Source organism: Passer domesticus, chromosome 2, assembly GCF_036417665.1.
Source record: "Passer domesticus isolate bPasDom1 chromosome 2, bPasDom1.hap1, whole genome shotgun sequence".
Lineage (NCBI taxonomy): Eukaryota > Metazoa > Chordata > Aves > Passeriformes > Passeridae > Passer > Passer domesticus.
This window is the reverse complement of record NC_087475.1, coordinates 16,510,509-16,525,749: the sequence shown is the minus strand read 5'-3', so window position 1 is coordinate 16,525,749 and position 15,241 is coordinate 16,510,509. Positions and strand designations below refer to the sequence as shown.

General features: G+C 37.5%; 1 protein-coding gene across 4 annotated transcripts in view; it reads left to right on the top strand.

The window, feature by feature from the left end:
* Window positions 1-15,241, top strand: part of CDKL5 (cyclin dependent kinase like 5) — a 124,777-nt gene that overhangs the window by 82,157 nt on the left and 27,379 nt on the right. For all 4 annotated transcript variants that reach the window (XM_064407581.1, XM_064407579.1, XM_064407580.1 and 1 more), the window contains 4 exons: window positions 2,563-2,653; window positions 6,832-7,021; window positions 10,092-10,172; window positions 14,435-14,595. In XM_064407581.1, coding sequence (XP_064263651.1) covers window positions 2,563-2,653; window positions 6,832-7,021; window positions 10,092-10,172; window positions 14,435-14,595 — 523 coding nt within the window. The remainder of the gene's footprint in view (window positions 1-2,562; window positions 2,654-6,831; window positions 7,022-10,091; window positions 10,173-14,434; window positions 14,596-15,241) is intronic.

The window sequence follows — 15,241 nt, the reverse complement described above, 5'->3', positions numbered from 1 at the left end:
CAGCATGATACCTTTGCAAATGCTGTTGTTTTCATAGCTGCTCTCATCCAAATCTCCTCCTATCTTCATCTTCTAATCTGTCCCTGTTTGCTGTTTAGAGTTCATCTAAACTCCCTAGCGTCCTTCTCTTATTTCTATATTCCTCATACCTCAGCACAATTTGGAAGCAGGAAAAATAAGCAAACTCCATCATAACCAAAAATAATTGTTCCCTTAGAAAGATGTGTTTTCCTGAACTGTTAGTTCTGTCCATCATCTTTCTGCATGGTGTCACAGGGTCAGAGCAATATTGGATCTATAGAATGCATCACCCAACAGTAAAGAGGTGAACTGAAGCTCATGATGATAACTTTGCTTTCTGTCTTGCCACATCAAATCTATGCTGCACCTGGCCTGTAAAGTTAAGGGTTGATTTTTCAGGCTACGTTAGCTGGTTTCTGGACATAATAGCTCCCGTCTGTGACCAGGTTCTGATAGACTGGCCTGGAAGGAGGAGGAGGATGAAACTTTGGCCTGTTGATTCTTCCGATGCACAGGAGCTCATGTGCTACCAGGCTTGTGTGTTACATCAGCACCTCTATTTATTTCTATTATGTGAGAACTTTTTTCCTTTCTTCCCCTCCCCCTTTCAGTCTGGGGTTTCCCACATTTTGATTGTCCCATTTCTTCGGTGTAGCTCCTGATTATCTTCCCTCTGTTCTTTAAACAATGAATGAAAGATTTTCCACTGCCAAGATTAATCAGATAGCTCATGATTTGGAACAGAAATGGGGCTGCCTAAGCAGTTCTAAATATAGTAATATTTCAAAATTCAATCAATCCCCATGTTAGAAGTTAAAAAAAAAATCCTTTCCAGCTTGTCTGCAGCAGCACCAGTAATGTTCCTTAGACTTCATGGGAACAGATATGAATTATGTTCAAACAGCTTTGAAATATCCATTCCTCATCATACTCATCCCAACTTGCAAAAAGTAACAGCTGTAACCTATGTCATTAACAAATTTATAATTGTTTTCTATGATTACTAGTCTAAAAATAATAATAATCAGCATCCAAAGTTTTACTTCAACTTGTAGTAAATTAGTATTCCACAGGGGTGAGTGGAATTGGGCTTCTTCACCTAAGCCTTACACTTTCAGAATACTAAAAACAATTCTAAAACTTTCTTAAATTACAACCTTACAAAACATAGTTGAATGGAAAAGGTAATTGTGGCAGCTTCTGCAAAGGAACTCAGATATAAAGAAAAACATCTATTTCATTTAAGTAGTACTTATTGAGTCAGTAAATAAAGTTATGCTTTATTCTTCTGCAACACTTTGGAATTTTTACTATTTCTTCATTGTTCATGCAATAATGGAAAGATTTACAGTGATTTCACTGAAGGGAATTTTGAACTGTGTTTTAATGGCACATCCCGAAAAGAAAGCATTTTGGAAATGCTGCTGCTGCATTTCAGTCCCAAAAGTTTGTCTCACTTTGAGCTTTAGTGAGGAGCTGACACGTGGAGTCTTGCTGCTGCTATCTCTTTGTCCTGTCTCACCTAATTGTTAATTATTTATTTGAAAACACTAAGATACTTTTGAAAACACTTGATACTTTTTGAAAATAGTGCCAACATCTGTCCTGGAGTACTTCTACATGAAAAATCCAGTAACATTGTGGTGCTTGACCGACTTTTAGTGAACGGAGGAGAATGACAATAAAAGTTCAAATTATTCCTACAAACACATTTTCCAGACACTTGTCTGTCAGCCAGTGGTCATAATTGTTATGCCTTAGGACAGTAGGGATGTTTTGGTACAATTGCAAATAAGTATACATTTTAATTATTTTTTTTTAATTCTTAACAAAATTATATGGATAAAGAAGTTAATTTGGATATGCTTTCTGATCCTTGAAGAATTCATGAAGAACCTTGTTGTGAATGTGATGCTAAAGCAGTTGGGAATTCAGACATGTGGAGTGAGCCAAATGCAGATATAAACAGTTTTGCTGGTTTTCCCAGACTCCTGCATTTTATAGTTTTGAGGAGATGACCACTTTCCTTGCCAAGTCCGGGAGGGAATGTCCTTAAATGAGAATCATATGTCATTTTTTGACCAGTTTAAAAAATCAAAGAGAGTAGTAGTTAGGATCAATGACCAGAAGAGTCCAATACACACGCATATGTAATGTTTCTAAAGTTTTGAATAATCTTCTTCTGCAAACAACACCTCAGTGAAATGCAGTGTAATATTTCAATAGCTGACATGGCATACTGACAGTTAACTTTTATAAATCTGTTTTGATTACATAATAGCATAGAGAGTAATAGCAAAACCCCACTGTCCTGTGAGATAGTACACAAGCAAGGGAGCAGGCATGCTGACTTTCACTGTTGTATCAATAAACGCTTGTATTTCAGTAGACAAGCGGTTGTTGGAAACATCATTCTGCAGCAGGGGTTGTAAACAATTTGCTTCTATATAAATAGACATGACCTCTTACTGCCAAAATCAGTGGTGATACAGGTATTGTTTTTAAAATGGGATACAATCTTTCTTGCTGTTTCTCTGACAGGCTTTGCTCGTAATCTCTCTGAAGGAAGCAATGCTAACTATACAGAATATGTGGCTACCAGATGGTACCGCTCACCTGAACTCTTGCTTGGGTAAGTACTCTTTGAGAAGTGCCATAATAAATCTCTACTGATTCTATACGGGTTTTCAGCACCTTTTGTAAGCTCTGCCTGTGGAGAACTGAGTTTGATTTAAAAGCAAGGTTTCAAGAGCTTCCAAATTTACATTAATTTTTGTTCATTTCCAGTAGGTCAGTATGAATCATTGACGTATAGACCTGTCTTGAGCTGAGCAATGTTTAACTGATTAAAATATTAGGCTGAATTATAACAGATGTACTTCCAGCTCCTGCAGTCCATCCCCAGTTCTTTCAGAAGAGGGTTCCATGGTAGTCCCCTAGCCTGGAATGTTCCATCAGCCCTGTGTGGACATCACATAGCAATGGCAGTTCAGCTTTCACAATGCAACATTCCTACTTATCTTCATCCTTTGAGTCAGGACGATATTAGGAAGAAATGTTTTGCTTAGAGATGGCAAGGCTCTGAACAGGTTGCCCCGAGAAGCTGTGGGTGCCCCATCCCTGGCAGTGTCAAGACCAGGTTGGATGGGGCTCTGAGCATCCTGACCTAGTGGAAGGTGTCCCTGCCCAGGTGAGGGGGATTGGAACAAGATGATCTTCAAAGGTGCCTTCCACCCCAAAACTTTCTATGATTCTTTGCTTTGATTTTCATTTGTAGTTACCCTTTGCCAGCACTGCTGAAGTCACTCAAAAGGAAGGTGCTAGGTTTTTACTAGTTAGGAAGAATTTATTGAAGGAGGCTGTATAAATCCTTTTACTAAAGCACTGAGAAGTTAGCATTACATTGACTGCAAAAGTATTAGTTACATGAGTAGCCTCAGACAGATAATTTAGTATTGCTCCTTTATTCATCAGTAAAATGAGCATTTTACTACCTCACAAGGTAAAACAGGTTTTGAGATACTAAATTAACAAATTCATGAGATAGTAAATGAACAAATTCAAGGGCAAAGGAAGAGGAAAAAAATAAAGTGGAGATCTGTGATATGTGATCTTCCCATTACGTTAAAGTTTAAACAGGGCATTAACCTAACTACATGAACACTCTCATAGAGTAAAATTCCAATGTACAGTGCATATGTATTTATATGTACATATTCTTAAAATAAGGAACTGTTAGCCACAGGATGAATCGAAACATTTCTGGTCACTCCTCTTTTAAGTACCATGTTAAGTGCTCCTGGGAAACAAGTCTTTGTTGGAACATTTGATTAACACTGAACTAGATTTTTTTGTACTGGTAAATAATTAAGTAATAATTATTCTGTCAATAAAGTCATCCTAGTATTCCCAGAGCTGTGCTAATCTTAATCAAATTTGTTGGCAGTTGTTTTCTTATGTGCATAATGGTATCTTAAAAGTGCTATTAAAAAACTCTAACTTCAATTTTTCACATTTTGGAGAAAACAGTAAAGCTTCCAGTGAAGTGTGTATGTGCATATATAAGTATAAATTTAAAATACTTGGAAAAAATAGCATAAATTGTGACCTTTTTAGATACAAACCATTTTTTTCTGTCTCTAACAGTAATGAGGATTTAGGAGGAAAGACATGAAAAGCTTGACAGATGTAGTATTAGTCTGACCTGCATTTTCTGAAACTGTTTTGTTGGCAGGGGAAATTTAGGAGGAATTATGTCTGTTTATAGTTGACTAAATCTGTTTGATTAGCTTGTAGAGAAAGGGAGGGGATTTGTATATTTAATGTTTCAGTTTTGCTGGTGTATGTTTTTAAAGCCAGGTTTTTCTGGCAAAGTGATGCCTGTTTCTTGGCACTCCTGTTCTGTTTCCCAGGTATTCATCTTTCCCATTCCCCCTTTCCTTACATTTACCAAATTTTTATAAGCATCTAATATTCAGAAGTCTTCACAGGTTTATTAACTACATTCAATATAGCAAATATGGTTTTACTTTTTCAATTTTTAAAATGTGTCCCAGAGAGGTTTTTGTTTAGTGATAACATTCAGGACTTAAATTTCAGGAGGCGAAAGAAATTGCTCCGTAATTATTCACAGAACATCTAAAATCTACTCATTTTGGAGAGCCTCAGGTAACTGCTGTTAGTGGAGTACTCTGTACCCTTTGATGACAAAATATTGCTAAAAGCCAGTTGATTTTAAAACATGCTAAACTACTAGATGAAAATGTATTTTGGAGAATCTAATATGTGCAGGCAGACTGTAGTGCTTCTGAGGTATGGTCTATCTGTGCTATAGGAGTTATTTTCATTTGTCCAGCCATGTCACTCTTGCATTTTTTCTGCTGTGATCTGACCAGACTGATTCTGACAATCAACAGAAAAGAAGTCTCAAGTTCACCTTTTCAAGCAGCAAGGTTGCAGTTTGTGCTGCCTTAAGAAATGGCTGTGTTCTGATTTGTTTCTGTTTGACTACAGACTAAATAGTGAAAAGTTCTTAAATGTAGTTTAGCTTCCTTAATTCTTGAGAGCAAGCAAAGATAATGGTCCATGCCTCAAAGGAGTTTTAGCCTATGCCTCAGTTGTGACCCTAGCTTGTTCTACAGCAACCTTTTCCCTATTTCACATTTTAGTGGCGAAAACTATATATTAAAGGAGTTGCAAACAAAGATGTATTTGGGGTTTTGTCATAATAAAAGGGGAGGGTTTTTACCCGTGCTCTCACTGTTTTGCCTACAGAGCCTTGGCTTTGGAGTCCGTTCTTGCTTGTGTTGCCTTGTGTACTGAGAAGGAAAACCAGGCCTTACTTTAAGTCCTTCTGACCTAATGCGTGGGTTGGACTAGCAGCACCCTAGAAGGGTCAAATACCGAGTCCCAGCAAATCTTCAGGGAGGCACTGTGCAGGATTAATAAGCAAATTATGAACCCCATTGAGTCGTAGTGGTACTTGAGGAATTGTGACATGGTCTGCTTTGCCTCTGGCGGTTGTCAGCAGTCTCCTCCAATGTGGCAAACCTTTGATTTTGGGATGGTTGTTGTGAGAGGACTACAGTGTCTCATGGCACATTCGCTAGGGCAAGTGGTTCTTGAAGTTTTGGTGCCCTACTTCAGCTTTCCCAGCTGCCATAGAGTCCAGCAGCAGTTTCACTTGGGCTGTGGTCCAGCTAGGAATGTTTTCTCACCTTCACCTAGCCAAATCACCCTAAGGGTTTACTGTTCCTTTGCAAAGTGTCCTCCCCACAAGTGAAGTAAATAGTCATGAGTAATCAATGGGGAAGAGTCAAATTATTTTTTTTTTTAGTTTGAGGATGTTCTTTTTCTAAACATCATCAATCAGCAATATAAGGAAGGAGACAGGTTTGGGATAGGATTTGTCACTTGCAACTCTTGGTGCTGTCTTATTCCAGAAAAAGGCAAGCCAGCTGTAACTTAAATCTCTTGAAATAGAGTTTGTGTTACTGGATTACAAGTTTCAAAAAGAAGAGACTCAGTGAAACATGTTTTCAGTTCAATCTTTCTTCTAGTCTTTATTATTTTATATGCTTTTTTTGACATGAAAAACATTTTCCAGTTATTCTGTTTAAAATCTAAACATTGGAAAGACATTATTGGAATAATTTGGGTGTTTACAATTTTTTTTACAAATTCAGCAGGCAGGAATTTGGGTGTATAAAAAAGAGCTCTCCCCAAACCCCAAGCTGTGGCTTTGCTCCCAAACAGGAATTACTTCATGATGCTTTCATTGCTTCCTCACTTGTTTCTTCTATCAAATAGTTTTCAGGAGCACTCTGTTTTCTCTCTAATTAAAATTTTTGTGTATAAATGCTGAAATAAAGATTTCTTAGGGTTTCTGTTCTCCCAGTGGCCAGACCCAGTATGCCCATCCACCTAAACACAATCAAAGAAGAGATGTAATGCAGGAACAGAGTGCAGGCATGAGCTCTAGAGAGAAGGGAAGTTAGTGGTAGTTTAACTGTGAGTGAAGAATGCTTTGCAGTCAAAAAGATTATTCCTGTATGTAAGATTTTTCAAAAAGAACAAGGTCCCTGGGGGCACTTGAGAATCCATCTCCAGCCTTTTGAAGCAGTGATAGATACATCAAGAAATCTAGGGCAGAAACAGAGGGCTTGGTTTTTGAGGTGGTTTGCTTAATAACAAAGTTTGTTTTTCCGTGTTGTGAGGAAGCGTGCCATGGGAAATACAGCAAATAAATTGAAGCAGGTCAGTAAGAAGGCAGTGGCAGTGGGTGACAAACATTTTATTTTGGCTTGGCAGAGCCCCTTATGGCAAGGCTGTGGATATGTGGTCTGTGGGCTGCATCCTGGGGGAGCTGAGTGATGGGCAGCCCCTGTTCCCTGGCGAGAGTGAGATTGACCAGCTCTTCACCATTCAGAAGGTGCTGGGCCCACTGCCAGCCGAGCAGATGAAGCTCTTCTACAGCAACCCACGCTTCCATGGCTTGCGGGTAAGGGAGAGCTTTGTTCTTTTTTCTTATTTTACTTATTTACTTGTGTGAAGTGCTGCAAAGGTTCTTTACATTTACATTGTGCATTATCTACTGCCTACGTCTCTGGGTAAGTATAGATACAGAGATTATAAGGCATTTGAAAGAAAAGTAAAATTCTGATTACACCAGAAGTGAGTATTTTAAATGTGTTTGTTTTCTTGTTAGAAGTTGTTTAAAGATTTTCTTTCATTTCTTTGATGTTTTTGGCAGGTGATTTACCTCTTATACCCAATCTAACATTGCCCTGCTGGGTTTGCACTGGAAAGTTTAGTGGCAAAGCTCTGTAAGGTCAGGTTGTAGAAAATTCAGGACTGCTGTCTTCAAGCTAGTTTGTTGGGAAAATCTCAGCTGTAGATGCTGCTATGATGGCAGAAGAGCTCTCTGCCTTTTGACTTATATTCCTGGGGAGTTTATGTAAGTCTCTTGAGTAAAAAAGTTCTTCCTCCTGACAACATTGTTCTCTTGAAGGGTTGCCAATATAATATAATGACAGAGACTCACTTTTGTGAAGATCAGCAAGCTGGGATATGCAATATGACAAAATACCAGAATCAATAAATAATAGCTCTGTTACTTTTAACAGTACCTGGTCAGTGATTGTACTCATGTTTCCTTATAATTCAGTTTTGGTTGTCCTTTCTTTATTGATGAATGTTGCTTGGAAAGGTGAGTTTATGATCTTGATAATATTCTGAAATCATTAATGTAAATCATATAAAGAGACATATGAAGGTTTTAGGAGACCTTATCTGTGCTAAAGACTCAAGATTTGAGTTTTACTCCGAAAAAGAAAATGTGAGAATGTGAAAGGGAAGGAATGGGTACCTAGTTCTGTTAAAGCATGTTCAAAGTTGCCACAAATTTGTTTAAGCTAACAGTGATAAGAAAAGAGTTGGCTTAAGGTGTTAGGGTATTTATTTTAGGTATAAGAATAACTAATTCTGAAGAGTTTTTGTTGAAGAGTTGTTGAAGTTTGTAGACCATTCCAGAGTGGAGGGTTTAAAAAAAAATATTTGACAAGCATTTCTTGCAAGGTCCTATTTGTATTTCACCCTGTTTAGAACAGTGGACTGGATGGTGTTTTTGTATGACAAATTTATAACCCCTTATCAGGAAATCAATGCTCTAAAAATTCTAAGCAAAATAAATGACTGCCTCTTCAACATTATTTTACAGCATTTCTGATTGTACAGTGTAATCTTGTTTGGATAAATACTCTGTGATGTCTTAAGATGAAGTATCTTTGTTTTGTAGCTTTAAAATACAGTAATTCCAGAAGACAGCAGAGACCTAATGTGATTAGCACAAGGTTCAGAGTTATGGGTCTGTTCTCATCCTGGATCAGTGGTTTAGTGCTTGGCCTCAGACATGTTCCTGCCTTCTTAGTCCCATCTGTAAAGTCAGGGTACTGCTGATGTGACAGGGCCATATGGGTCTCCATAGAGAGTATTTTTTAGACTTGAAGTAAAGTCTGAATAATAGTTTAAACATCAAAAATGCTACAAAAATTATTTGTTTGAAATATAATATTTATTAGTTAATTCATGGGAAACAATTAGCCTGTGCTATAAGCCAACCTTACAAGTACATTTTTTCTGAATGTAGTGTAGTGCTTAATAGTGAAAGATTTTCTGTTGCAGAGCAGATAGTAAGTATGCTGTGATCAAGCCAGTTATTACTTACAAGCTGGACTTGGTGCTGGATATTCTCAAGATAGAAACTAGCCCGTGATGTTAAATTTTTTATCCATATGCTTAGACTTTGTGAATTTCTGCATTACCTTCAGTGAATACTCCCATATTGTAAAACAGGATGAAAAAAATTCAGGCATTCCAGCATGGATCCAAATGCACATTTGCAAACTTTTCTTTTGACTCATATCCTCCAAATATATGTATATAACACAGTTTTCCTCACTCCTGAGGTTTAGGGAATATTTTGTGATCTCTCTTCAATTCTTTAGAGGAGGAAAACATCCAGGGTATCTTGCAGACATAAGGAAGTAAAATAATAGGGGATCAGAAACAACCAGTAGGCTCATGACTTTACAGAAAAGTGTGAGTGGCAATGTAGGGCTATAAATATTGGTTCTACCAATGAGCTATAGGAAGAATCTGAACAATTACAGTGACAAGCCACTGGTGCTTTGCACAGCTTTGGCACATTTTCCTTTTTCCCTGATCATTCTAGATATAAAAGCTTCTTCGTGATTGTGACTCCACAGGAAGACATGAACATTTTACAATTTGGTTTATGTTAAAATTGGAGGAAGCGTGGAAGCCTTGTTTTACCTAAGTTACTGTTTAAGATCAATATAGCAGACTTGGACTTTAAACAATTCTCAATTATTAGTAAACCACTTCAAAATAAAGCAAAGTCAAAAGAAAAATACAGAGACTATTTAGGAATAAAAGCATTCAAACTGCTGTTCTTCCATTTTTCTTCAAAGTTCCCATGATGTAATTTATGAAAAGTAATACTAGTACAACTAATGGATGCCCCCAGCAGTGTGCACTGCTTCTCATGGTGTTGCCAGCAGCATGACCACAGCAGTAACCCTGAAATTCAAATCTTTGAGCTTTTGCCTTTTTTCACTAAAAACACTTGGGAATTGTTCGTTAATGTTTAGTATTTGAGTAGTAAGTACTGTGTTTGCACTCTCACATTCTCTCTGAGATATTTTTAACCTTTTTTTTTATAAATATGTTACTTATGTTAGTTCTGAATCTATTTTAAACCTCCTGTCAATCATAATGCCACAAAAAATTTAAGTTGATTATTTCTCACTTGAGAGTGATTTCTTAGCTGCCCTAATAATCAAAAATACTTTCTTTGTTTGACTAGGTGCTTGCCACACATATTTGTTCCACTATAATATTTTATAGTTTTCATAAACCACTAAATTTTTCAGTGCTTAGGATTCCCATTAATTACATGGCTTGATTCACTAGTTTCTATTTTTTGAAACATTGTATTCCTGTATTACCTTGTTTACCTGATCAGTATATTTACAGTGAATTTTTTACAGTTTCCAGCAGTCAATCATCCACAGTCTTTAGAGAGAAGATATTTGGGAATTTTAAGCGGTGTATTGCTTGATCTTATGAAGGTAGGAAAATGGTTTTTATTCTCTGTCTGTGATATATAGGAAAATATATGTGACTTTTAACCCTTTTTCTTACATAAAGCATCTTAGAAGGACTTTGGGAACTCCCTTTTGAGATATATTGATTCCCCCCTTGTTTGTAGTAAGGCTTGGAATTCCTAGGAATCAGGAAAATATCCCTTGCAAATGCCAGGAGAGTCTATTCAATTTTAACTGATGTCATAAAGAATATGTAGCCCAGACAAAGCATCATCACCATCCTTTGCAGGGCTGTGCATTCACACTGACACCCATGCACTGACTGCTGGAGTGTGATCATGTTCAGATACATCCACAGAGTATTGGGCTAACCTGAGTTGTTTTCCATTTCTTGTTGGGTAAGTGTGAGGATGTGGACAGTTGTCAAAAACCAAGTTGACACACAGGAGTTATGGGTTTTTATCCAAAATCTTAATCTGCTTGCTATCACCTCTACACAGTGTATATGTTACTCTTCAGTCCAGTGTTGGAACAAGTCAGCTAGTTACACATGGCCAGACTAGGTTATAGTCCTGAGAGTTCTTTTTATGGGGAATCAGGAGAAGCTCATTCCCCACAAAAACATTGTGCTTTGCATTTGTGCCGTGTTCCTGGGTATGGAACAAGTATTGCTGTCCTTACTACTATAAAAATACTCCCATGGTAAGCTGCAGTGTAACTCTCACATCACTTCATCCCCAGTGAGCTGAAGAAAGAAGTCATAGTACCCAAAATTAGGTTTATACTCACAGAACCACCTAAGAATTAAAGGCAGTATGGAACTCGCATGAAGCCTGGATATGGCTAATCAACTCTGAATTAATTCTATGATCCCAAACCCCTCTGCACCAGTTGTCTTGGAAAACAAAGATGCTTTGGGAAATACTGGAGTGTTTACTTGTTTAGTAGTATTGCTGTAGCCAGCAGAAATCCACCAATTTGCTCTACTCTTCTTCAACACAGCCAGTTCAAATCCCTTTGATCTCCTTGCCTTATGAAGAGAGTCTGCATGGCTTTTATCTTGGTTTCAAGGAGTCTGCATTATGATACACTCCAGTGCATATAATTACTTGTTTTGGTATTATACTTTCTCTTCTGTTTTCTAATTCACAGAAACTTTTTTTCATTGTTAGCTGTAGCTCAAGATCTTGTAGTATATATTGCAGAATGGAAATTTCAAGATCAGTCTTAAGACCATTGTTGCATGTACTGGGGAAGGGTTTATTTTCATTTTATCCTAAATTTTATGTTAAATCTCAGTTTCTTTTTAGTTCTTTTGATATGATTTAAAAGTTGCAAAATTGTGAAATGAAGCACTAAATGAAGCCCTAAAATTGAATTTTAGGGAAGCACAGGTTTCCAAATAATTTAATTCTTTTCATCTTTTCTGTTGATGTTTCTGCCGACAGGGTGAGAAAGGTCAGGAATTCTGTAGAGGGGATATTTTTTGTTTGATCTGCATTTCTTAATTCAGGAATTGGAACCTTGTTAAGCAATGTGCAGACGCCTACAAGGAGAGAACAGAAGGGACTTGTGGTTAAGTTGCATGTTGCAAATGCTGCACATACTTTGTTGTGTGCCTGTCTCTTCTGCAGACAAGGGACAGTCTGACACATGTCCACACTTGTTGTGCTCCTCATTATCGGCATTCCCAGGGACCTCAGGTCAGATTACTAGACTACTGAATAACCCACGCTTCAATTTATGCCAATTGAAGTAGGGAGTTATTAACATATATCTATTTAGAGAGCATTTCTGGACTAGATTAATGATGAGGCACCAATTTGACCTTGTTGCTTTGTTGTTGCTCCAGTCCTCTGCTCTCCTTCACAAGTCATGCTGATTTGCAAGCATTAGGGAGTTAGGAACTGGTTTTGCATGTTATGATTTGGGAAAAAAAGACATTGAGACTCTCTTCTTTATATCATCTGCCATTCAGTTGTCTCTGCCATTCAGCACCAGACATGCATTTCCTCTGAGCTGTTTGCTAAAGAGAATACCTGTAGAACCCCTTCTTTTTACCCTTGGTTTCCTTCACTTGCCTTAGCTGGACTTTGGCCTTCTGAAGAGTGGCCTGACCTTTGTGCTAATACACTGCTTTTATAGCCAATCTTTGTATCCTGTCCTTCATTCTGGTTCTCACCCACTCCTGTTTTGCATTTTTGTTTATTAGAAAATTCCCTGTTTAGCCAACCTTATGAAAAAGATTTTGGTCTTCTATACAGTAAGATGCTTTGTTCCTGAACTCAAAACAAAATTTCCATAGAAATCAACAGCTGTCCTGGACATCTTTCCTCTTATGGTAGTTTTTCAGGAGATTATGCCTGGTAATTCCTTATAAAAAAATGGAATTTGCTTTCCTGAAGTCCTGGGTTTTATCTGTGATGTTTATCTTCCCACCTCATCTTTCAGTCCTAGCTAATCATCTCATGGTTGCTACAGCTCAGTGTCTTCACTGATCAGATTTCTCACCAGTACTTTACTGTTGTTGAGCAGCTCAAGTAAACTGAAGTTCCCTCCTTGGCTAATTTGCCTCTCCAGCAGCTGCACTAGGAAATTTCCACCAACAGATTATAGAAGTCTCGTCGAGCATGTACACAGGCAGGATGTCAGGATAGCTGAAGTCTGCTGTGAGGATGGAAATCTGTGACCAGATGTTTTTTTGTTGTTGTAGAGAGTTTTCCTCTTCAGCACCTTCAATGCATTGTTGGTAACAAACTCCCATCATAGCATACCAAATGTTGCTTTCCTTCTAATCCTGACCTAGAGATTGTCCATGGATAAACCTTTGGTTCCATGCAGATATTGGATGTGATCCAGGAAGTCAATTATATGGAGTGTTACTCTTCTCCCTCTCCATCCCCTTCCTTCTGAGACCAGTTGTACCCATCAGTGAGCGTGCCTCAGCCATCAGCCCTGTCCCACTACTTCTCTGTGCTTCCAGGCAGATTCCCAGCCTTGTGATAACCTATGGACTTCCAGTTCTCCTTGCTTGTCCAGCCTGTGTAATGTAGTGTACGGGCACTTGTGAGAAGCCTCTGCACATCATCTCTTCTGAGGGGGAGTGTAGGAATCACATGTGGCCTCCTCATGTTTGTTCAGCCTTTTGAGCCACTGTAGTGATGAGCACCAGAAAAAAAGGGGGAAAGAAGTTGTTAATAATTCAGTAGAGTGTGTCACTTGAGAAAGAAAGGTGTTGCATGCTGTATGACCAAACTGCATAGGAGTGTGGTTTGCCACTTGCTTTGTTTCCTGAGCATTTTCCATTTTGAAGTGCAGGGATCCTCTGAAGGGAAGCCAGTTTGTGGCCAAGTGGCTGAATAGGGTGTTAATGTAGTGTGTGTATGCACAGACACACATAGATTTCTTCTCTCTTAAACATATACGACCCTTAAGAAATAGCTGGGTTTTTTTACTTAATAGCCATTCAAACTTTTAACCTTGCTAACAGTCATGCATGTTTGAATATTCCAATGTAAACTCTGTATTGCTCTTTTCCTGCAAGAAACCTTTCAAACTTCCCAAAATACCCAAGCTCCTGTTTTCAAGTTTTGTGATTAAATATTTTCTTCATGTCAGGAAGTGTCTTTGTTTAGAATCACAACTGATCTAACAGAATTATAAGGCAAGTGTTATTCTGAATGCATTGTAAACAGCTTAGAGAATTCTTTGAAAATACGAGTGGACTTGAACCTTATAAGCTAAAGCCAGAACTCTTATATTTGTGTATTTTTAAAAATACTAAACTTTAAAATAATGGGTTTTTTTGCATAATAATGTTCCCATATAGTTGTTTCATTTGTTCATAAAGCCTGTGTCATTGTAGCATTTTATTACTGGTAAATTTAATATTTTTGATTCAAAACAATGTTGTAAGGTTTATCCTGAAAAATATGTTTAAAATACATATATTTAAAACATATATAGATATATAAAACATTTTAAAAAATTTTATATATCTTTGTATTTTAAACATACTATCATATATGTGTGCATAAAATTATATACATATAACACATATATGTATTTATTTAGTATCATATGTAGTTTAATGCACCATGAAATTATTCTAGCAGTGACATCTAATCACAGAAACTTTGGAGACTAAAAAATTACCTAGTAATGTTCTTTATTTTGTTGTGGGGTTTTTTTTGCTTTGGTTTGGGTTTTTTTGTTTGGTTTTGGGGTTTTTTTGATAATGTAAATACGGATACTAACATTTAAACTTCGGGATTTGTTTTTCAAAGAACTTACTGAAGTTAGATCCAGCAGATAGATATTTGACAGAGCAATGTTTGAACCACCCTTCGTTTCAAACCCAAAGACTCTTGGATCGCTGTGGAAGTTCACCTTCACGGTCAGCTAAGAGAAAACCCTACCATGCAGACAGCAACACTTTATCCAACAGGTAAATGTAGCCTTGTCCCTGTTACCACTGACATTTGCTGTTCCAGTGAGTGAGTTGTTGTGGTGCTCACATGCAGCATCACCTACAAGAAAAGTGGTTTTTTGACAGCTTAGGCACACTGGGACGTGTGCTGTTCTGTGTAGCCTCACTGAGTAAAGGAAGCAGACAGTATTTACAGCTGCACAAACTGAAATTTTTGCTAACTTACTGCATCGGGCTGCATGCATCTTAAAAAAAAAAAGACACAATGTTGAAGCCATTTCTGCTTATGACAAAATAAAAATTGGCTGATCCACCTTAAAAAAAATGTTAGCCTTTTTCTTGAACAATAGGAATTTTGTGGCTTGGAAGATGCCCAAGATTCCAAAGGAATGCTCTTTTCTTTGGAATGCTACCACTGTTGTATATGTACAAATCTGTCCAAGATTTTGATATTTAAAAGCTTAAAGTTCACACAGATTTGTAGCAGCTAAATGTCCTGAAAATTGTGCTTATTGATCACATTCCAAATTGGAGATGAACAGAATTTTGTCTGCAGTTGCAGCTGTGGATCGTGTCTAGTCTGTTTGACCTCAGGCTCATAGAGGATATGTTTGCTCATTGATTCCCTTGATGGACCCATGTAGCTTGAGAGAAGCCACTTAAT